Raw genomic sequence first — 24,972 nt, 5'->3', positions numbered from 1 at the left:
GATTCGGGATAGTTTCATAAAAACTGCAATGTGATCTTTGCTAATTTCTTTGAAATATCACTTTAAGAATAAGGACCACACATAGTGAAGGGGGGCCTCTTTGGCATAATAGTAATATTCATTTCTATAGACTCTGCTGAATTCCTCTGTTTTGCATTTCTTGAGTGTGTTGGTTCACAGCTAAAAATAGAGCTCTGTTTAAGATGGGTACCCTTTCCGGAAATAAGAACTATATTTCAATTAGTAAATTTCCTGTTTCCCTAACGTGTTTTGTTTTGTTCTTTCCTTTTTTTTTTTTTTTTTTTTTTTTTTTTTAAACAGCAAGCCAGGGCTGAGCAGGAAGAAGAATTCATTAGTAACACTTTATTCAAGAAAATTCAGGCTTTGCAGAAGGAGAAGGAAACACTTGCTGTAAATTATGAGAAAGAAGAAGAGTTCCTCACTAATGAGCTCTCCAGAAAATTGATGCAGGTAAATTATCTTTTCTACTCCCTCATCTTCCCTGCCTGTTTTCCTCTCTAGGAGAAAATGACTTTGATATGGCACTTTACTTGTAACATTTGCTGATGAGGTTGTAGCTTAAGTTCTTTGGAGATTCACAATACCAGGTAAGGGTGGCAATGGTGTAATAGTCAAGACTGTGGTTTTCTAGCTCATCTGCATATGTTAGGTAAGCTATTTTGTACCCTGAGCATTTCTAAAAAATTGCTGATGAGCACAAGATCTTGGCATGAGATGTTGAATGTAGCATTTTGGAAGTATGGGGACTAATGCCAAATGTGAAATTTTTCTCCTTTTATGTTGAGTCGATAATAAGTACATAAACTTTTTGGCAGTCATAGGTGGGTCTTTTGCACTAAAATATGAGGATATAAAGTGAAACATCTTTAGGAAATAGAAAGGTATCCATGATAGTTAAAACTACCCGTAATCAACCATGTTCAAATGGGTGAGTAATATGTTACTGAACAAATATCAGACTGCTATTAAAACTCAACGTTGATCACAAGTAATATATAGAAGGTGCCACACACAACATATAGGAAGGTTTGATTTCTCTACTTCAGAGACTCATTCTCTCCCCCTTCTTTTTTTTCCCCCCTTCAAACCTTACTGGTAAAGTACGAAGTAAAATTTGCTTAGGGGAAATATCTTGTGGGTTAGTATGAACTTAAAAATAAGTGGGATATTGAGTTTTCATTATTTAACATAGCTTGTCCAAAATAATGAGGAGGTATAAAATTATCAGAACATTATTACCATTTTGTCTTTAGATGTCTGTGAAACAACCCCATATATATATTTTGACGTCATCAATTACAATTTCATTAATTTGCTTGAAGTATATGTATTAGTGAGATTGTAATAAGAAGTTATTTGAGGCTTTTAAAAAAATCTTCCTAAGTTATTTTCTTACCTCCCCACATAGATGGTCCTGTAAGAGGATACTGGAAACTATGATGAAGAAGCTTTAATGTTAAGACCATAACATGTTCCAGGCAGCTTTTACCCCTGTCTTTCTATTAGTCTCATTTTTCTACCTAATTACTGAATAAAGATACTGTTAATCTTGCACAAGAGTTGGTTTATATGGTAGTTCCTGAAATGTGAAGAACAGGTACCCAGGCATTACTGTCTAGCAGAGATTTTTGGCAACATTTTTGTACTGAAAGTTTTCGTTGACTCGTTTGCATTGTGATTTAGAGAGAAATGGATGGAGAAGGTTAGTTTGACCTTTTAGTACATCTCACTGGGGCAGCATTAAATGACTTATTTTACCTGGTGCTTCTAGAATCATGGGGATGTAATTATGGTTTGTTTTTCCTAAGTGTATGTGTAATCAGGTGCCATAATTTTTGACACTGCAAGAATTTTTTTTTTTTTTCCAATTTACATGGTTGTTTTTTGGAGTCTTTAGCCAAAGTACATTATAGGACAGTCAAGACCTAGCCAGATCATGTTTCTTTTCTGTATTATATATCTCCAGTATGAATGATTGTATAGTCTGTAATTGGCCTCTCATTCACTTATGTAACCCACCTACCTCCCAAGGATATTGATGTTCCTTAAAATAAGATACTGAAAAAGAATGAAAACATAAGAACATAAGAATGAAAACATGAAAAAGAATGAAAACATAAGAACATAATGCAACAGCAAAGGAAGTTATTTATAGTTGTATACTTGGTGTAAGAAGGCTTGAACTTAAAATTGAAGCTCTAAGCATCCTCTGAATATTGCTATGATATAGAAATGTAGTGACTGTGTTTTCATAATTCTTATATCTAAAACAGTGTATCTTGGTCAGGAGAAAAAAAGGTCATAGACTAAAAACTTGGAAACATTTTTCAGTGGATAGTGGATCTTTCTAAAGGGATTGAATGGTATATAAACTGAACAAAATGAACTGTTTTTGCCAAAAGTGGTATACAATGTGTAGCCATAGCCTTCAAGCGGGCCTGTCTTGTGTTTGCCTTCAGCCAAAAGTAAGGGCATAGTATGAAGGTGTGATTCTGTGAAAACATTGTTTGGGAATCTCTGGATGGGTCTGTAGCTTGTTGGTGATTCAGCTTGTAGAATCTGGACAGATGGATGGTTAGGATGTCCCTGAGACAATTTGTCATGCATCCTAGCTTGGTTTTTAGGCTTTTTATTTTAATGTTGTGGTAAAATTTACATAACATAACATTTACCACTTTAGCCATTTTTGAGTGTGCAATTCAGTGGCGTTAAGCATTTTCACCTTGTTGTGCAGCCGTCACCACCATCCATCTCCAGAACTTTTTCAAACTGAAACTCTGTGCCCATTAAACAATAATGCCCATTCCCTTCCCCTGGTCTTCAGGTGTTTGAAAGGAGATGGATAGCAGGTAGTTTTAGATTCAGGTCTCTGGCAAGTTCTGAAGCTGTTGCCATTCTGAGGCATGATAGGAGATCTGTTGCCTTAGACACCAGGTATCACAACATGTCTATTTTTTGATAAGTGCCTAAGAACCTGCCCTCCATTGTTGGCCGATTGAGGGATATCATAGCTGCAGCAGGGGAAGGGCTGTTCAGCCTATGATACTCATCCCTCAGGCTCCCAATATGTATTTCCTGAATAGGTTTAACCAGTCTTTTGTTGAATGCCCACATTTTCTGCCACCCAGCATGGAAATACTGTTTTCCATCTGGAAGATTTTTGGACTACTTGATACTAATAAACTTTTTCAACTACGTAATTATTTTAATATGGCTTTCTAGGATGTTTGTTTCTGCATAGGACCTTGCTTTTAAAAAAAACCTGCTAAGAGAAATCATGCTACAAGTGTCACCCACAGACAGATGGGTGCATTGACCTGTTCACTATGAAAGTGTTCAACATTTTTCACCCAAAGGCCACTGAGAGGCTATGGACAGATCAATTTTTGTTTTGTCAGAGTGCTTTGACTTTTATTTCTAATACTGATTGGACAATGCTTTTATGTGCATTTCAAAGGGATTCTTTGATCCTGAGAACAAAATGAGACTTGCTATAGAAGAGATGTGTCCCTTCCTGTCTGCTATGGCCAAGTTGGGTATCCAATACCTTTAAAAAATGAAATCAAGTTTAATTCAGTATACATGAGAGTAAATCCCTTTGCCCTTTAAAAGATCCATTTTGGGAGATGGCTTAAACACCTCCATATGTTTTCATCCTCACCAGCAGGAAAACACACACAAAAGGGAGCATGCAGCTCTTCTCCCTTGCTTTTGTGTCTATCCAGTACAGACACAACGTTGTGTCTTTATCTCATGAGAACTCTTGACTGAGAAGTCTACATCTCTCTGAGCCCAGGCCATGGGATTCACTACCTTATTGGTGAGACATTGTTCCAAAAAGAACTCTATTGCTTTTGTTTAACATGAACCTACATTAGAGCTAAATTCTACTCTCGAATGCCTTGAAGAGAGGTTGTGCTTTAATCATTATTTGTAATTAAAACCTGTAAGAAGCATTTGTGAGCAAACTTATCAGAATTTTATATACAGGCTGAGCGTGGTGGCTCACACCTCTAATCTCAGCACTTTGGGAGGCCAAGGTGGGTGGATTACTTTGATGCCAGGAGTATGAGACCAGCCTGGCCAACATGGCGAAACCCCGTCTCTACTAAAAATACAAAAAATTAGTTTGGTGTGGTGGCACACGCCTGTAATCTCAGCTACTCAGGAGGCTGAGGCAGGATAATTGCTTGAACCCAGGAGGCAGAGGTTACAGTGAGCTGAGATCATGCTGCTGCACTCCAGCCTGGGGGACAGAGTGAGACTCTGTCTCAAAGAAAGAATTTAATATACAGTAAGTCCTCACTTAATGTTGCCAGTAAGTTCTTAGAAACTGTGTCTTTAAGTGAAATGACGTATAATGAATCTTATTTATTTCTTTGTTTATTTTTGAGATGGAGTCTCACTCTGTCACCTAGGCTGGAGTACAATGGTGTGATCTCGGTTCACCTTCTGAGTAGCTGGGATTACACGCACTCGCCACCATGCCCAGCTAATTTTTGTATTTTTAGTAGAGACAGGGTTTCACCATGTTGGCCAGGCTGGTCTTGAACTCCTGACCTCAAGTGATCTGCATGCCTTGGCATCCCAAAGTGTTGGAATTACAGGTGTGAGCCACCACTCCCAGCCTAGAAATTTTTTTAAAAAATGAAAAGAAGTTTTACAATAGAGGACTAGTAGAGTGAATCATACAAAGACTGACAAGACAGTTAAGCTAATCATTAGAGCATTCTGATTATACTAGTTCTTAATGATGTGGGCAGTCCAGAATCCCCTGCCACTTGCAAATGAGCCTGACTCTGCAGGAGGCTTCATGCACTGCTGCCCATGACAAAGAGATGCTACTAGCATTGCAGGACTCTGAGCTCTCTAAGTCAAAGACACAGAAGGAGGTGGTTTCAAAAGGTAAGGACAAACCAGGCATCAGAATTGTAAAATTTCCTTTTCAAGAAATAAGATGTTTTCTGCTTACAAAAGTATCATGTTGTTGTTACAAAATTAGAAGGAATAGGGCACAAAGAAAATAAGATAACCTGTAAGTTCAGCACCCAAGTATAATTACTCTATAACATTCTGAAGAATGGCCTTTTAGACTCCCAGCTACTCGGGAGACTGAGGCAGGAGAATGGCGTGAACCCGGGAGGCGGAGCTTGCAGTGAGCCGAGATCACGTCGCTGCACTCCAGCCTGGGCGACAGAGCGAGACTCGGTCTCAAAAAAAAAAAAAAAAATTCTAATTCCCCTGGCAAACTCTTAACCACCAATCACAAATGCCTACTGGAAGACTTATCAATTATCTCAGACACTGAGATTGATAATGGTTTTAGGAATTGTGGATTTTCCCACCTGCTTTTATGCAGGGCCAAAGCCTCAACTTGACTTTCTGCTCTTTGGGAGCACACTCAGCTTGTTCTGGACTGTCTACACTGTTCTCAACAAATACCACTACCAAAAGTTAATAAACTCTTTTTTTAACCATAGATTACGACTGGGTTAAGAAGAGTACTGCATATTACATATATCTTAATCTTTTCAATCTAATCCAGCTTGCAGATTTCAGACCTTAAAATAATCAATAGATTTGTAGTACGGTACTTTCAATTCACATTTGAAATAGGATCTGATTCTCAGAAAATAATGCTGCTCCAACTATAATAAAAATTATAGCCATACCCTAATAAAGGGGACACATTGATGGTTGGAAATACTTAAGAAGAAAAGTCCTGGATCTCTTATTGAGGTGATATGGCTTATTTTTATTGTTGTTGACTTGGTTCCTGAGGTAAGAATGCTTCCTAGAACTAAAGTAGTTGGAGTTTTTCTAGCATCTCTGGAAAGATGATAGAGGACAGGAAGGAAGTTGTGGGCAAAACTGCTGCTGAAACTACCTCTGCCAAATGATTTATAGCTGAGCAGCTCAGAAGGATATCATGCAACAGAATTATTCTTCTATCTCATTTACACAGAAATAAAATGGGGAAGAAGAATTTCTAAGTCTCCAGATTTGCCTGTTCATCTAGACAAAGGGCTTAGCACTTCGTTTGCCTTCTTTCACTTGTCAATTCTGGAGAAGTGGTTTCTCCTTGCAATACCATCTTACTGGATTCCTTCTTTTCTAGAGTATATGCTTACTTAACCCCAGAAAGAGTCTCTTTCTGAGTAGCATGACATTTCTGCAGGCAAAGGGAGTGAGTATAGACTCCCAGTTCTCTTCCAGCATGTACACTAGAATCTGAAGCATCCTCTTCGCCCTCGCTCCCCTTCAAGTTTCCCAAGCCACTAAGATGGCAATGAAATTATTTTGTTTATGCAAGCAGCAAAATCACATGTCAAGCTGATAAATAATGTATGAAATTTCATTTAGTTAATTTCAAAGGCACCAAGACCATGACGCCATTGCATCCATTCAGATGAAACCTTGGTTCTCCCTATGTTAGGGGAGAGATCTAAATGAAATATATCCTTTATATTTAGATGGCTAGATCTGTGGCCCTCCTGGCTTGTTTTTCAGGGCCCTTAATAGTGATCAGAGAAATTTGCTATCACAAAATAGCTTTCAAAACAGTTGGAACAGAGCTTTTTCTTGTTGTTTTCATTCCAAATTACCTGAACCTCAGCTTTGTCTGATCTTTTCAGGAGCAAGAGGTTCACAGATTGCATTCACAGTACATCTACAAAGAGCTACTGGGTTGTTTTTAATGCATTTTAAATACTACAGCCACCAGTGGCCAAATTATAAGCCAGAATTCTGTTAGTAGCATGGGAAAAATCTCTCATTGCAATGTCATTTGTTATGAGTAGATAATACAATAAACCTGATATAGTTCTTCAGTGTTGAAATTACTGAGTTTCTTTTAAAGTGTGTGTGCATGTGTGCATGTACTAAGGTTATGGCTAGATGTGATGTGCTAACACAGGTTCCAAAAAAAAATCTCAAGGACAAAAGTAAGGGCTCAAAAGCTTCCCATGCTGACTTTTTTGACATAAAATGTGAGAAAAAGTAGGTAGAGGGAAAAAATAAAGGTAGAAGAAAAGAAAGATAAAAATAATTAGGTGAAACTGGAGTTAAACTTGCTTTATTTACCAAAGTAGGTTGGAGAAACATTCTTACTTCTCGTTGGAAAGGTGAATCTTGTCTATTGAAGGATACTAGGCCCCACTATTGATGGACCCTAGCTATCACTAAAAACAGTTTTAAAATAACTTTAAAACTTTGTAGTTCTAAATGTTACAATGTTTTGCATTTCATTTTTAAACAATTTACAGTCAGCCCAGTCAGTAATTACTTTAAAATACGGAGTTATATCCTGCTGCTGTCCTTACCTTCCTGTTTCCTCCATTCATAAAGTTGGTAAGAAAGATGAGGCCTTTTAATTTTCAATAATACCTTATCTTAGAATGAATTCTTTGGGCTAAACACTCTTTCTTCCTCAGGAGAAAATGCCAGTTTTTACAGAATGGATTTTTCAATATGCCAGAGCCTAAAAGGATTTCTTTTCTTTTTCTTTTTTATTTTATTTCATTTTATTTATTTTTTTTTTTGGAGACAGAGTCTCTCTCTGTTGCCCAGGCTGGCATGATCTTGGCTCACCACAGCCTCCGTCTCTTGGGCTCAAGTGATTCTCATGCCTCAGCCTCCTGAGTAACTGGGCTAATTGTAACTAGCCCAGCTAATTTTTTATTCTTTTATTATTTTTTTTTTTAGTAGAGACAGGGTTTCACCATGTTGGCTAGGCTGGTCTTGGATTCCTGACCACAAGTGATCTGCCTGCCTCAGCCTCCCAAAGTGCTGGATTATAGGCATAAGCCACCATGCCCTGCAAGGACTTTAAAAATCTTTTCCATGGAGCTTTTTTTTTTTTTTTAAATATTCCTCCTAACCAGATTTTTTTTAAAGGTGTTAATGCTTTTAGTGGCGTCATGCTCCTGGAAATCCAGGAAACTCAAACTTAGCTCTTTAGGTATTCCAAGTAGATAGGAAGTCTGATATTATCCTGAAGCCATCTGCTCAGAAGTGAGGGCCTGACTCTGGTCCTCGGTGTTGCTAACAAGGAACCAAAATAACAACTAATTTCTGGAAGAACGTAGCTATTTTTTCTCTTTATAAAAGTTATGTTGTGGCTTTTCCTGTAGAAAATAGCAGATTAGATAACTCAGACATACCTCACTGAAGATAAACAAAAACTTAACAAAATCCTTCTTTGTCGAATAATTAACATGATGGTGAAGAACTGTTGGGCAGAGATCTGAAGGAGGGTGGGAATGAAGCACCCAAGGCTGCTTTTATTCAGAGGGCACTTGGAATTCATCCAGAAACACCTGAGATAGTGAATTGTGGTTTTGGTCGTTGTGTGGAGCTGGGGCTGTAGAAGTCAGTTGATTGCTTTTGGTCAAAGTTAAGAGAGAGTGATCAGTCAACCCTAACTCAAGCTGGAATCATGAAGGGCTGCATCCTTAGGCTAAGAGTGAACTAGTTTTGTATCAGCTGGGTAAATCAGAGACACAAGGCTTTGATTTTGGATTAAGGTAGACCCAAACATGGTGCTCAGCCAAAGAAAATGGAATTTTCTGGAGCAAGTTACTGTCATACTAGGCTACAAGCTTCTCCTGCCAATAAATTTTCAAATACAATATTCAGCCCATAGTTAAAGATCCATGCACATGAAGATATGAGATTCTATGAATGTAAGTGACCAGAAATAACAGAAATGGACCTCACAGATACTTCAAATATTGGAATTACCGGGCTTATACTATAAAGCAACCATGCTTACTATACTCAGAGAAATAAAAGCCGACCTTGAAATCTTTGGCAGGAAACCAGAAACATATCACTTTTCTTGTAGACGTTCAAATGTTAACTGAAAAACTAGTGAATAACTATATGGAAATACATTTGAAATTTGTATTATATGGACAAGTTCTTAGAAAAACATAACTTTCTACAGCTGACCGAGGAAGAAAAAGAAAACTGTCTTCTGTCCCGTAAAGAAATTGAAATAGAGATCAACAACCTTCATAAACAATGAATTCCAGGTCCAAATGGTTTCATTGAGAGTTGTACCAAACATTCAAGGATAAAGTAATTTGTCTTCCGGCCGGGTGCCATGGCTCACGCCTGTAATCCCAGCACTTTGGAAGGCTGAGGCAGGTGGATCACGAGGTCAGGAGATTGAGACCATCCTGGCTAACACGGTGAAACCCCATCGCTCCTAAAAATACAAAAAAAATTAGCCAGGTGTGGTGGTGGGTGCCTGTAGTCCCAGCTACTTGGGAGGCTGAGGCAGGAGAATGGCATGAACTCGGGAGGCAGAGCTTGCAGTGAGCTGAGATCGTGCCACTGCACTCCAGCCTGGGCGACAGAGCAAGACTCCGTCTCACAAAAAAAAAAAAAAAAAAAAAAAAATTGTCTTCCATAAATTCTAAAGGGAACAAAATGGGTCCCCAATATATTTTAAGGGTAACATAACCTTTAATGCTCAAACTTAAGTGTAGTTCAGAAAAGGCAAATTGCAGTGCAGCCTCAATCATGAGCAAAAATCCCAAACACAATATAAGTAAATGAAGTCAGCAATATATTAAAAGAACAATGCACTATGACCATGTTGGGTTTATACAAGGAATGCAAGTTTAGTTTACCAGTAGAAAATCAGCAAGTGTAATTTGCCACATTCACAGAATAGAAAGAAAAAGTCATGATCATGTTAATAGATGGAGAGAAAGGATTTGATAAAGTGTAACAATTCATGATAAAAATCTTAGTGAACTAAGAATAGAACTTCAACCTGAATTTTTTAAAAAGTGTTTACATAGGCCGGGCACAGTGGCTCACACCTGTAATCCCAGCACTTTGGGAGGCCGAGATGGGAGGATCATTTGAGGTCAGGAGTTCAAGACCAGCCTGACCAGTATGGTGAAACCCCATCTACTAAAAACACCAGAAATAAATTAGCCGGGTGTGGTGGCGCACACCTGTGGTCCCAGCTACTCGGGAGGCTGAGGCAGGAGAATCAGTTGAACCAGGAGGCAGAGGTTGTATCGAGCCAAGATCGTACCACTGCACTCTAGCCTGGGCAACAGAGTGAGACTCCATCTCAAGAATAAATAACATAAATAAAGTGTTTACAAAAAGCCTGCCCAAACTATTGTGTTTGATTATGAAAAGTTAACTTTCTCTTTAAAATCAAGAACAAGACACGGATGCCTGCTGCATTTACCTATATTGATTTTTGTTGTGGATTTCTAGCCAGTGCAGAAAGGCAAGAAAAAGATGTTAAGGATTAAAAGGAAGAACTAATGTTGCCACTTATTATTGTGTAAGTGAAAAACTTTTAAAACTTCAGAATCTACAGATAAGTAATTAGAATTCCATTTTCTCACATGAAAAATTGTATTTCTGTGTACCAGCAATAAGCAGTTAAATGTGAAAATATGAAAGCATCAAAAAACCAAGAGAAGCAATTAAGTGCCATGGAAAAATATAAAATACTGTAAAGGGCATAGGGACAGTTGAAATTTTAAATAAGTTCAAGTCATTGAGGTAATATTTAAGCAAAATCTGGGAGAAGCAGCAGCTAGCCAAATAGATTTTCATGGGAAGAGTATTGTAGGCAGAAAGAACAAGAAAGTGCTAAGGCCTTGAAGTAAGATTGTGCCTGCCATGTTGGAGAAGCAGCAGAGAGACTGATATGTTTAGGTTGACATCATGGGGAGAGAAGAGTGATAGATGAAATTGGGAGGTAATGGGTCTGGAGGCTTGATATGATAGAGGTTTGGGAACCGCTGTTGGCACTTTGGCTTTTATTCTGCATGGGAGCCACCACAGGGTTTGGAGCAGAGTAGCAAAATGATCCTAGGTGACTCTTAAAATGATTGATTTGGTTGCTGTGTCATGAAGAGATTATGGAGTGGGGGCCAAGGTGGGAGCAATGCATATTAGAAGGATATTCGGTAATACATGCCAAGAGATGGAGTGGATTTTTCAGGGAGTACTAGTGAAGATGGTGAAACTTTGGATTCTGGGTACATTTTGAAGAAATAGCCTCATAGGATTTGTGGATGGAATAGAAGTGGTATAGAAAAAAAGGATCAAGAAGGACTTAGGGGTTTGAGTCTCAATGACTGGAAGAATAGTTACCATCATTTAAGATGGAAAAGACAGCAAGTGGAGTATGTTTGGAGTCGGAAGGTCGGAAGTTCACTTGCAGTGTCTGGGCTTCCAAATGGAGAGAACAGACAGGCAGTTGGACAGAGGTTCTGACTCTCAACAGAGAAGTCGGGGCTAGAGATATAAATTTGGGAGTGTTTTCTTTAGTAATTATTTATTGCCATGGAAATTAGTGCTGTTACTCAGGAGGTGTGCCCAGAGGAAAGGACCAGAGACATACAAGGAAAATGCAAGGATGAACCACAGAATGGGAGAAGAGATACACACCATATGTAATGACAAAAAGCTACAAATCAGCAAGAAAACAAACAACCCAGACAAAAAATGGCAAATGATTTAAGCAGACTCTTCACATAAGTACATGGCCAAAAAGCCAGTAAACAAATGGAAAAAGTATACAACCTCATTAGTAGTCAGGAAAGGTGATTTAAACCACAACAACAAGATACTACTAATAAATTCTTATGCACTGCAGGTAGAAAACTGAAGTCATTATACCCATTTGAAAACAATTTGGTAGTACCTAATTAAGTTGGAAATATTTATTGTCTATGACCCAGTGGTTTCACTCCTGGGCATATATCATATTACATGTACATGTGTACCAGATATGTAGAAGAATGTTCTTTGATCATGATAAAAAACTAGAAATGGCCAGGCGTGGTGGCTCACGCCTGTAATCCCAGCACTTTGGGAGGCCGAGGCGGGCAGATCACGAGGTCAGGAGATTGAGACCAGCCTTGCCAACATGGTGAAACCCCGTGTCTACTAACAATACAAAAATTAGCTGGGCGTGGTGGTGCCTTCCTGTAATCCCAGCTACTCGGGAGGCTGAGGCAGGAGAATCATTTGAACCAGGGAGTCGCAGGTTGTAGCGAGCCGAGAGCACACCACTGTACTGCAGCCTGGTGGCAGAGCAAGACTCTTTCTCAAAAAAAAATGAATAGAAATGACCCAAGTGCCTGTCATCAGTTGAGAGGATTGTGGTATAAATAGCTGGATTCTGTAAAGCAATGAAAATGCAAACCACAATTAGTAACAAGTTCATTTAGCAGAAGAAGCTGGATATGAAAGAATGCAAAACCTAGCAAGACTAATGTTTGGAAATAAATGAATACATAGGTTGTTTAAAAAAAACAATTTTAGGAAAAATGTAAGGAAGTAAATACCATAAGAATTAGGATATTGGTTATGTCTAGGAGTTGGAGAGGGTCTGTAAACAGGAAGAGAAACAGGGGCTTTGGGGCAGACCATGATATATGGGTGATGTCATAGATCTTGATTAATCCACCCCCACCCCAACCGTTGTTTTGCTTATCCTGAAGTGAGGGTGTTATCATTTTTTCAATCAGTATTTGCATTCACAATGTATTTTCTATGTTTTGGAGTAGGATCAAGGAAATCCTAGTCACTGCCCTTCTTAGAGCTTGCAATCCTGTAAAGAGTGATTGAGAATGTACCCAAGTGTTCTAGGATGGCAGCACACATCAGAGATGAGGGCAAAGGCTTTGAAGCCAGGGACCTCAGTTTGAACCCTGGATTTACCCTTTACCTGTGAAATTTCAGGCAGATCACCTAACCTCTTTAAGCTGTGGTTTCACTCTTTGCAAAATGCAGGTAACAGTTTCTACTGTAGAGTTATGAAGATTCAACCATCAAGTATGTTGATGTATATAAAGTGCTTGACACGTAATAATCACCCTGGAGAATTAGCTGACTTTACAAGTAGCTGATGGAAAAGATATAGAAAAACATCATGAAACAGACATTAAAATGCACTTGAATGACAATGTGCTTCTCACACCTTAAAGGAAGATGAGTGCACATTATGCTGAGGGCCTGGGGGAAAGCATTGGGGAAGTCTTACACTATCACCTAGTCTCTGTAAATTGAGGAGAGGGATTCAGACCCTATAGGCAGAGGCACAGCATGGTGGGGCATGTGGGCAGAGTGAGTGGCATGGTTTCTGTAAGAGTGATCCGGCATGACTAGCAGGTGTTGTGATCTAGAGGCCCCTGGACCAGTATGGTCACCAAAAGTGTTTGGCTGGCATGATGGGATTTTTTTTTAAGAGTCTAGAAAAGGACATGAGCTTTTCCTTTAACCACAGTAGCCACCACTCCCTGGCTTAAACCCATCCATTCTTTGTTTGCTGCATGCATGAACCCTGAAGGCATTTATGCTTGCAAACCTTGGACTGTCACATCAACTGAGTGTGAAAATAACATGAGGAAGGTGTGGGAAGCTTGCATAGGGATTGGGTCATGGAAGGACCTGAATGTTATGCCAGTGAATTTGGACTTAGTCTGCAGGTAGTAGGGAGCCATTGAGAGTTTTGAGCAGGACATTGAAGTAATAGGACTTGTGCTAGGATGATCTACAGTGGACCTGGGGAGATCCAGTAGGAGGTTTTGGCAGTAGCCCAAAGGAAAAGGAATAAAAGGCCTGAACCAGACTGGGGCCATGAGCACATAGCACACACAAAGGAGAGTGTGTGTGGGGGACAGCTGTTATGGAGGCTGACTGCATGGGCCTTGGTAACTCAAGAGATGTGAGGCATTGACCCAGAATACTGGTACCAGTAACAGAAGGGGAGGAGGTGGAAATAAGTGTGGGCCCAAGAAGCCCTTAGTGATGAAGTACTGAGTTTGAGGTGGGAGTCTGAATTTTTGCTCAGTAGAACAGCTGACAAGTTGGTTCTTGAGAGACTTTCTATGTTCTGAGAGAGATTTTTGAGCTTTTTTCCAAAGCTCATATTAATAACATTATGATTGCTTTTGACAGTCTAATGGCTTAATGCAGTTATTGTCCTGGGCTGGCCTTTACTTGGTCCAATGCAGGTAGCTCATTCCTTGGTAATTTTCAGTAAACCAAGGATGTTAGTTGTGGTACTGGGAGTAATAGAGATATTAGTTGACTAGTGAAAACAAAGCTGGGGGCATGGCATCTCAAATTTCTTTCTTTTTTTTTTTTTTTTGAGACAGAGTCTCGCTCTTGTCAGCCACGCTAGAGTGCAGTGGTGCGATCTCAGCTCGCTGCAACCTCTACCTCCCAGGTTCAAGTGATTCTCCTGCCTCAGCCTCCCGAGTAGCTGGGATTACAGGCATGCACCACCACGCCTGGCTAATTTTTTCATATTTTTCGTAGAGACAGGGTTTCACCATGTTAGCCAGGCTGGACTCAAACTCCTGACCTTAGGTCATCTGCCCATCTCAGCCTCCCAAAGTGCTAGGATTACAGGCGTGAGCCACCGCGTCTGACCTGGTTTATTCTTAAGTTGTCTTGAAAAACCTGGGTCCTAGGGGTAGTGGCTAGAAGCCTTGCTTCAGTTGTCAAGGACTGACTTGACAACAAGCCCAGGCTTGCAGATTGACATTTCGTAAAACCTAGGAAAAGCAAACCTGCTGCATGTTGGGTGGGAAGGTGCTCTCAGCATCCAGCCTACACATGCACCTGTGGTACCTGTTGGAGGAGGTTCTCCCAGGTAAATGATTTTCAGTGCCTCTACCTGCTAGAGAGAATTTATTGAGAATAAAAAGTCATTTGGTGCAGAGTTCTTGAATCTATTATGTAAAAGGCCTGGTTCATTGAAGTGGTTCCAGAAATCCTTTGTAAATTATAAGCACAACAATTATTGGTAATTGGATGATGCTTAAGGCTAGCCTGCTTAAGATCAAATTAATGCTACACTTGTGTATTTCATTGGGCTGGAAGTTTACTTTGAGACTATATAATCAGTGGATGATATAAGAAAATGCTTGCTTTAGTACTTAGAATTTAAAATTATACTGATTTATAATTGAGTATGTAGTTGCATTTTCATTTACGCCCTTTTCATTTATGTTAATATATTTTTCTTGTTGGATCCTAAGGAACAAACTTTTATGTATATAACCCTAATTCCATTGAAAATGTGATCTGCTGAGGGATCATTGTTGTATAATGTGATTCTGATTCCACAGGGATATTTTTATTAGTGTTAACATATAGCACAAATAAGGGTTATAAAAGTGTTCCATAATCTTTAGGATTGGCTTTATAAAAAATGTATTTGTTGAAAATTCTGTTTTTTGAAAAAAGCTTTTAATCTGCCAGGCATCTAGCTTTATATATATTTAAGGCAGACACATGAGTTTCATTTCAAAATATTAATCAATATGCTTGTTTGTTATTAGATGGAATAATTTTTGTTCTAGTTCAGGATCTCTGACTTTATTGGAAGATTTAAAGTTGTTCGTGTAACAGTACATTAAGACCTATGATTATAAATTTAAAGTCATGCCTAGAAATGTTTGCCCATATTGAAGATGGACATTGGAGGTGAAACTGACAGCTAGTCTTGAGTCAACCTGCACCAGGCTTCCCAGGATTTTTCTATCCGTGGTGCCATGAGCTATAACTTTAAAATAGGCAAGTCAATTCAGGGTGGTGGTTCAAATCCTATTGGAACCATGTTGCTTGAGTTTACATGGTATCTGTTTAAAAGAGAATATTTGAATTTTTCTTAGACAAACTATATGAAACAAATACTGTAGTTATTAGTTCTTCAAGGTCCCTATGCACATTTGCCTCCTACCTCTTGCTCATCTTAACCCTTGTCTCATGATTTTAAGGGACTGAGGTACTTCTGTGTTTCTCTCGAGCAAGCTCTTTTTTTTTTTTTTTTTTTTTTTTTTTGACGGGGTCACAGTCTGTCACCCAGGCTGAATTGCAGTGGTGTACTCACGCTCACCGCAGCCTTGACCTTCTGGGCTCCGGCAGTCCTCTCACCTCAGTCTCCTGAGTAGCTGGGACTACAGGTGTGTGCACCACCATGTCCAGCTAATTTTTTTTTGTAGAGACAGAGTCTCACTGTGTTGCCTAGGCTGGTCCCAAACTCTGGGCTCAAGTGATCCTATTGCTTCGGCCTCTAAAAGTGCTGGGATTACAGGCATGAGCCACTGTGCCTGGCCATGTTTCTCTTTTTATTGGCAGTTTCTTTGTTCCAGGAAGAGCTATATTTTCTGTTTCTTGTCTTTGTTCAGGAACTCCATGCTCTGCTTCTGTTGCATGTCACCTGAGAGGTGACAGAACAAAGCAAGCAGCAGAACTGTTTCTTTTAGCACTGTCTTTGGGGGACGATAAAAACTGTGAGTCTTTAGCAAACAGAGTTAGATCTCAGAATGGCTTGGTATTTTCCAAATGGGTTAGTGTAACCCAGTGACCTTACTTGAGTTCTGGTAATGACAGCTTTACCATCAAATTTTCGTTAGGGTATAGCCCTTGAGAGGAAATTGCCTCCTAAAATTGAGAGCTCTGATAGGCTTTATTACTAGTTCAATGTGTAGTCTTAAAGGAAGTACCTAAAGCTACTGACAGTGTTAGACCATCTGTCAAAATATGGATATTTTCCTGCAAGCCAATGAGAGCCTTACCTTAGATTAACGTTCTGTGACAAACGCTGCTTGGTGGGCAAGAGATTTTTCAATGTTAGATTGCATCCTTTATTGTTTTAGTTTACCTCAGGGCAGAGGCATAATGCTGAGAAAAATAAAAGAAGGGTTCTTTCAAATAAAAATGGCAGCAATTGAAAACATATTGGAGGAAAACATAGCTACTATATTTAAAAAGCTATGCAAATAGTTTAAAGGTTTGAAGACAAGTTTGTCATCTCCCAATAACTAGTAGATACTGTTAAAGCTTAGTGTTCGTAACTATTTTTAGGGCAAGGATGATATGTTAGCTATAGATCTCGCCTACCACTCTCATAGTACCTGCAGATAGAAAACAGCACAGCATGCTTATTGAATGAAAGCCTTAGGCGCAGATGTACATGCTTTGCTATATTTTTCCTACTAAGCGATGCTTGTTCCACTGGGTTCTTTTTTTGTCAAAAGTGCTGGGAACTCTTCTTGTTCTCTATTCATTCATCTTAGTTATTTTAATTGCTGCTTGGTCTTGCAGAACCTGAGTTTTAAAGAGCTGGCTAAATATAGACTTATCACTGTAAGCACATCCTTACACCTGCTTTTCTCATGGGTCCCTGCAAAGTTGACCAGCTTTTTTTTGGCCTTGAACATCAAAAACAGTTGGAAGGAAAACAGCATCTATTTAGTCAACATTTCCAGTGTTAGAAGACTATGTCAGATTAACTTTTTTTTTCCTTTTCTTCCCCCCCCCCCTTTTTGAGACAGAGTCTCACTCTGTCGCTGAGGCTGGAGTGCAGTGGTGTGATCTCGGCTCACTGCAAGCTCCACCTCCCTGCAACCCCTGCCTCCTGGGTTCAAGGGATTCTCCTGCCTCAGCCTCCTGAGTGGCTGGGACTACAGGTGCATGGCTGGGACTACAAGTGCATGCCAGTACACCAGGCTTTTTTTTTTTTTTTTTGTATTTTTAGTAGAGACAGGGTTTCACCATGTTGGTCAGGCTGGTCTTGAACTCCTGGTCCCATGCAGTCCACCTGCCTCGACCTCCCAAAGTGCTGGGATTACAGGCCTGGGCCCCTGTGCCTGGCCAAAACAATTTTTTTTTTCTTAAACTGATTGTGTGTTTTCAGGGCAGTGGACACTGTCAAGTGTGGAGAGTGTTACTTGTAGCCATTTTGAGGTTGATCAGGCTTGCCTCAGCTCTCAGTTGTCCACTGTACCCTAAGGAGGGTTTCCAAAGAAACATTGCATCCCCTGGGCAAGCACACGTGGCGTATTTTTTTCTGTGTTTAATCATTTGACTTCCAGGTGCTCAGGGTGTGCTAGGCACTCATGGGCGGAGCAGTCTGAAGGCGGCCTCTCTTGGGTTTGCTCAGTGATACAGGGGGAGAGAGCACTGGTTGGGGTTCTGGGCGCGGGGTCTGGGTCCCAAGCTCCGTCACTTTCCAGCTGTATTGCTTCAGTCTAATAATGTGGTTTGTCACATATGAAATGGAAGTGACCGTGCCTGTCTCCATGCATGTGAAGAACCTGGTGTACAGTGTCTGCCAAAAGAAACGGCTTTGAACATAAAATTAGGGAGCAGTGTCCTATTCAGCCCCAAAATAAAACTTTTGTGTGCTTCATTGTTTTTAGTAGCTTTTACTTTTTTCCCTTAATTCTGAAACATCAGGCCAACCCTTGCTGTGCATCAACAAAACCCCTCAGTTGAGAGTGTTATAAAAAATAATGCGTGATTATTAATGAGAACCTCCCCAAGTCCCTGTGGGTCCACTGGATTTCTTTTATTTTCCTTTGGTTTTGTAGGTTGGAGTTTGGTTTGTTTTTGTTTTTAAATTCTCTCTTGTAATGACACCATAGCCTTATCTTTTTACTGCATGAATAAGAATCTTTTTTTTTTTTTTTTGAGACAGGGTTTTGCTCTCATTGCCCAAGCTGGAGTGCAATGGCGTGGTCTCAGCTCACTGCAACCTCCACCTCGTTGGTTGATCAAGTGATTCTCTTGTCTCAGTCTCCCAAGTACCTGGGATTACAGGTGCCTGCCACCACGCCCAGCTGATTTTCATACTTTTCGTAGAGACAGGGTTTCACTATGTTGGTCAGGCTGGTCTTCAAGTCCTGACTTCAGGTGGTCATCTGTCTTGGCCTCCCAAAATGCTGGGATTACAGGTATGAGCCACCATGCCTAGCCAATGTTTTCCCTCTTGATTTTTAGGGAATATATAGGAACTGTGGTGTACAGTCTCTGTATGGAAAAATAATTGTGCTGATTTTTGTGAAGATGTCCTTGTACACTAGGAAATAGCATTCTGAATAATTTACCTAAGTATATTCTGTGATTTTGACATCTCTGTCTACATACATGATGCGAATCTGAATAAACCGCAATTCATTTAATAAAAATTGTATGAAATTTCTATTTTTAAAAAAATTTATTTGTAGCCCTATAGTATAAAATCTGAAAGGTAGCAAAAAGTATATTGCGAAACACAAATTTCATTTCCATCCCCTATGACTTTTGGTGTTTTTTTTTTGTTTGTTTGTTTGTTTTTTTTAGATGGAGTCTCGCTCTGTCGCCCGGGCTGGAGTGCAGTGGCCGGATCTCAGCTCACTGCAAGCTCCGCCTCCCGGGTTCACGCCATTCTCCTGCCTCAGCCTCCCGAGTAGCTGGGACTACAGGCGCCCGCCACCTCGCCCGGCTAATTTTTTGTATTTTTGGTAGAGACAGGGTTTCACCGTGTTAGCCAGGATGGTCTCGATCTCCTGACCTCGTGATCCGCCCATCTCGGCCTCCCAAAGTGCTAGGATTACAGGCTTGAGTCACCGCGCCTGGCCTGACTTTTGGTTTTAAGTTAGAGAAACCAGTTAGGCACAGATTACTAGGTATACACTTGCAAATTTGAGCAAAAATGGGTAATGTAACTTTTATGGTATAGCTTCTTTGTATAGTCACCTTTTGGAGCCAGTGTTTCCATGGCATTTGAGTTGCCGGATTTCCCCATCCGTGTGTTTTTCATTTTCCAGTTGCAGCATGAGAAAGCCGAACTAGAACAGCATCTTGAACAAGAGCAGGAATTTCAGGTCAACAAACTGATGAAGAAAATTAAAAAACTGGAGAATGACACCATTTCTAAGCAACTTACATTAGAACAGGTAAGCACCTATAGCTCTTCCTTTACATTGTATTTTCTCGTTATCAGCTTGTTCTTTTAAGCTTTAAGATGCCTGGAGGAATTTAAGTGAAAAGTATTTTTCAGCTTTCTCTCCCCGCAGTGGAGACTTCATTTCTGAAGTGAGCATTGACAGGTTTACACAGTTCCTATCGTTCTCTCACACATTTTCTCTTTTTTAACCACAATTAATAAAGTTTCAGGATATAAGTTCTGATGTACTGATTTATAGCAGGAAATGTCAGGTTCCTTTTTGCAAAGCAAAGGGAGAAGAATGTTTTTGACCACAGGATAGTTTCTGTGAAAGTTTCTAAGACAGTGTTGCTGTGGAACTAAAACTGGTCTTTCAAAACTTCTTCAGAATAAACAATTAACATTTTCCTCTTTGAATGATTGGCAACCTTACAGGAGCCTTCTCTTCTCCCAGTCTAGACTTGTTAGTACAGATACAGGGTCATAGACTCAGTAACTCACCTTGAGTCAGCCACTGACTGGTTCTGTGACCTTATATTAACTTTATTAATTTCTCTGGGCTCAAGTTCTCCATTTGTAAACAGAGCAGGACAGACTAAAACCAGAAATGGCAAACTTAACAAGGTACAAAGGTGGGAAGTAGTCATAGCATACAATCCCTTTGTCCTCTGCCCTCAGCAGGCGTTGGTGTTGGGACATTGGCCTTGGGAGTTCGGACTTGGTCTGTATACCCCCATTATCACACAGAACTCTGGGTAGCTATTGTCACTCCATTCAGGGTATGTCAGACTATATTATTGCTAGCCTCAGTGTTCCCCAATGCCTTTTCCCATGCTAGCGTCCTGAAATTTTAGTTCCCCTAAGTTATAAGAGGCTGATGCTAGTGTACTGCTACCTGGGTTTCCATGTAAAATGCAGTAGATGAAGATCTTCCAGCTGTTTGTATTTGAGATCCTGATTGCCCTGATTAGGCTAAGCCTCATTAAAGTTGTCTGATTTATCTCACACTCAGGATTCTCCCTGTACACCTTACTCCGTGTTGACTCACTCCATCAGCCACTCTCAGGACCGCTCTAGTTTGAATATTTTACCTGAGAATGAAACAATGATTGTGCTGCAAGGTTTGAAGGGAAGTTAGAGTTTGTCTTAAAGTAAGACTGTTCTATTTTTACCTGTAGCAAAGCAGGGAATGGTACTGGGTTTTCTAACACTGAATGATGACCCTAAAAGTGTTTTCCTCTTTTCTGTGATGAAAGTTCAGTTTTCAAGGGTTAGCTATTTTGTACATATCTAGAGTAATTTATTCTTATCATTCATCTTCCAAATTTAAATGCAGTGTCTAAATTAATAATCAGACACCATGCCCCGTGCCCCCCTAGTTTAAAAACATTTTGTTCTGAGGTTCAGCCGTTTAATTCCCAGGGTAGACAGTAGCTCCAGTTCTGTTCAAGTTCAGCTTCGAAGGTTTGTGTTTAAGTCCCTGACACACCAAGTATTTACTTGTTGATCAAGAGTTAACCAAGTGACCAAGTGAAGTTCTCACAGAAGTTGGTATTAGGAGAGCTTTGCCTGGCCATGCCCTTCACAATGATGGTTGTCAATATTTTAAATATAATAGCTTCTCTCTGGTATTTGTTCACAGGCTCCTAAAGGAGACTTTGAAACTAGGGTTGTGACCCAGAGGGTTTAGCTATGGCCACAAGGGGGAGGTAGTGGCCTAGTGTTAGAAAGAAGGGCTGTCTCATCCTAGTGTTCCTGGGAACAAGTCCTGCCTTCCTGTCTGAAGACCCTTTGCAGACTTTAGTAGCTGAACCCCTTTAAAATGAAGTCTGAAGCATTCATTCTCTATACCAAGTTAATAACTTAATGACCTTTAGGCTTATTTCAGTCCTCGATAGTAAAGAAATAGATTTCCGCAATAAAATATGTGTAATGCAAAGCCCATTCTAGAAGTAAGCCTCAGATCCAGCATATGAAGCCTGTGTTTTAATTAAAGTGGAAAAATTTAACATTGTCATAAACATTTACCCCATTTTGCTTTGGGTATTACTGGGGTAATTAAATGTGTTTTGTTTGACTATAAATAATTTTAATCAGCGTTTAAGGGGCATATTTGGTTTTTCCCTCTAATAGAAATCTCTTAGTTTCCATGGATATAATCTGACCAGCCCTTGAGACCGTCTCTTGGAATTATCATCTGTATTGTATGATATGATGTAGTATGTGTTATAGTCTATATTATATTATAAAGGATATCCTGTACTCTATATTATTGTCAGAAGAGCAAAGGCATGCACTACACTATGCCTTATCATGATTGACATGTAGTTTATGCCTTTGCTTTACTGACAGTCAGTGCTTTTAAACTATAAGCCACTTGAAGGCAGTTATCATGTATGCTCCCACATGTCCTACTGCTTTGTCAGATCAGTGGTAAGTGTAGGTTTGGGCATGTGAATGGTGAGTGGTCCTCTGCCTCTGTATTTTAGAAGGCAGCACAGGCTAGTGTTCAGGGCCTGGGCACTGACTTCAAAGCAACCAGGTGTGAACCCGTTCCCTCTACTTAACAATCCTTTCACCAGTTCACTTTCTTTTTAACAGCTCTAGGGAGATGTAATTTACATATCCTACAATTCTCCCACTTAAAAGGTACAACCCAGTGGTTTCTAGTATATTCAGAGTTGTGCAACCATCACCACAATCAATTCTAGGACATTGTCTTGAACTCAGAATGAAACCCCGTACCGTTCATCTGTCACCTCTAATCCCTTATAACCTCTAAGCAACTGCTCTTCTACTTTCTGTCTGTGTATTTACCTATTCTGGACATTTCATATGAATAGAATCATATATGTGGTCTTTTGTGATTGACTTCTTTCATTTACCATAATGTTTTCATCCCTGTTGTATCTGTACTGCTTCTTTTTTTCTGGCTAAATAATCATCTATTGTATAGACATACCACATTCATCAATTATCCGTTTGTCATGTGATGGACATTTAGGTTGTTTCCATCTTTTAGTTATTACGAAGAATGCTGCTGTGAACATTCACGTATAATTTTTTTGTGTGGACATATGTTTTCATTTTTCTTAGTCGTATGGCAAGGAGTGAAATTGCTGGGTCACATGGTAACTCTCCTTAAAATTGTGCAACCAAAATGTAATTTTAAAATAATCCATACTTTGCATGTAGTGGGTTGAACCTGCAGAAGGGGTATTGGAAAGCATCCTGCCAGAGATTTGAGTTGGTTACAACGTGTTTGTTTTGAAAGTAGAGCTTGGATTATCATGGTTTCTGAGTAGGCTCCTTCCTGTCCTCTGTAAAGCAGAACTTAACTGGGCTGAGTTTCTTCCTAGGTAGACCCCAGTTAACTCACGTGTCAAGCAGGGCCTCATTGTAAGTTTATCTCACTGAAAGTTAGTCCTTTGGTATGGACACTTCAATTAGTCAGATACCATTCATTCTTTTCTTAGGCCTCGAATCTGGAATTCTCTTATTTTCAAACAGGGAAGGTTAACAGCTAGATCATTAAGGCCTCTGGGCTATAAATGGTTCTGTTGGTGTTTTGCAGTATTATAATTCACAGAATTCTGGAACCAGAAGTCCATGATGTGGGGAAGACTACCTTTGTCCCCAGATGCTAGTGGGGACATGAGACAGTGGGAAAATCACGAATAAATCCAGGGGTAGGGACATCAGCTCTGCTCTTAGAATTTGGGACAACAGGCTCTTATTCCCATTTCCTCTCCCTCCAGAGTTTGCTGCAGAGTTGGGCTTGGTGGGAATCACTGCTCAGTAATAGATCAGTTTGGCCTGTGAGTGGCCCAGCTTGCTCATGCTCCCTTCTCAGAAATGGAAACCCAGAGAGAGATCGGGCAGGTTTCTCAAGCTGCACAGCTAATGAGTGGCAAACGTGGTCCCCTCATTCTCGTCCTAGTGGTCTTTCAGATCCTGGAAAGACTTTTTTTTTTTTTTTTTTTTTTTGCCTTTTAAAAAAATTTTACTGTAAGTTTTGGGATACACATACAGAACATGCAGGTTTGTTACATAGTTGTATGTGTGCTATGGTGGTTTGCTGCACCTATTGACCCATCAAATACGTTCCCTCCCCTTGCCTCCCACCCGCAACAGGTCCTGGTGTGTGTTGTTCCCTTCTCTGTGTCTATGTGTTCTCATTGTTCAACTCCCTCTTATGAGTAAGAACATATGGTGTTTGGCTTTCTGTTCCTGTGTTAGTTTGCTGAGGATGACTGTGGAGAAATAGGAATGCTTTTATGCTGTTGGTGGGAGTGTAAATTAGTTCAACCATTGTGGAAGACAGTATGGTGATTCCTTAAGGATCTAGAACCAGAAATACCATTTGACCCAGCAATCCCATTACTTGGTATATACCCAAAGAAATATAAATCATTCTACTATAAAGACACATGCACATGTATGTTTACTGCAGAACTATTTACCATAGCAAAGTCATGGAACCAACCCAAATGCCCATCAACAATAGACTGGAGAAAGAAAATGTGGTACATATACACCATGGAATACTATGCAGCCATGAAAAAAGAATGAGATCATGTCCTTTGCAGGGACATGGATGAAGCTGGAAGCCATCATCCTCAGACCCTGGAAAGACTTTAGCCTTTGCAAAAGTAAAGGCAATGTCATCTTTCTTTTATATTTCAAAGAACTCTGCTGCTTTCCTGTTCAAACAGCCTGCATTAGTTCTTAATCATTTATTTTAGTTACCTTTTTGTCATTTATTTAGCATTTAAATGCGTGATGCCAAAAGTCAATTTATAAGCAGATGTAAAAAAGCATATTCAGAATCATGTAAAATTGTGTGGTCTTTGTAGCACACAGTATTAGACTAGTAAATTGGATTCATCTAGTCAACATGACTTTAATGATACTGGGGTTTTCTAAACAAACACTGATGGCCAGTGCCTGTAAACCCTGACTTGAAGATTTTTCTTCAAACGCAGTCACTATACATCTCTTACTTGGTATTCACATTTTCTTAGGTGATGGTAAGAACATTTGGAACTTGGAATTTCCTGTTCATGTCAAGAAATCTTTTTCCGAATAATATGTTCTGCCAATTAGGGAAAATTTTCGTTACCTGTCTAGCATTAAAAGGCACACATTAGTTTATATATTAAGTGAAGTTTATCTCATCAGATATGAGGGCCTTTTGTGTACTCTGCTCTGAAAATTATCTCATGGGGAAGAAGACA

The 24,972-nt window shown here is 39.8% G+C and overlaps 1 protein-coding gene across 1 annotated transcript in view; it reads left to right on the top strand.

Moving 5' to 3' along the window:
- Positions 1 to 24,972, top strand: part of LOC105466185 (coiled-coil domain containing 6) — a 116,149-nt gene that overhangs the window by 56,007 nt on the left and 35,170 nt on the right. The window contains exons 2-3 of the mRNA XM_011715208.3: positions 322 to 471; positions 19,617 to 19,745. Coding sequence (XP_011713510.1) covers positions 322 to 471; positions 19,617 to 19,745 — 279 coding nt within the window. The remainder of the gene's footprint in view (positions 1 to 321; positions 472 to 19,616; positions 19,746 to 24,972) is intronic.

Source organism: Macaca nemestrina, chromosome 9 (assembly GCF_043159975.1).
Source record: "Macaca nemestrina isolate mMacNem1 chromosome 9, mMacNem.hap1, whole genome shotgun sequence".
Taxonomy (NCBI): domain Eukaryota; kingdom Metazoa; phylum Chordata; class Mammalia; order Primates; family Cercopithecidae; genus Macaca; species Macaca nemestrina.
Note: the sequence above shows the minus strand (reverse complement) of the source record. Positions and strands in the feature narration are given on the sequence as shown.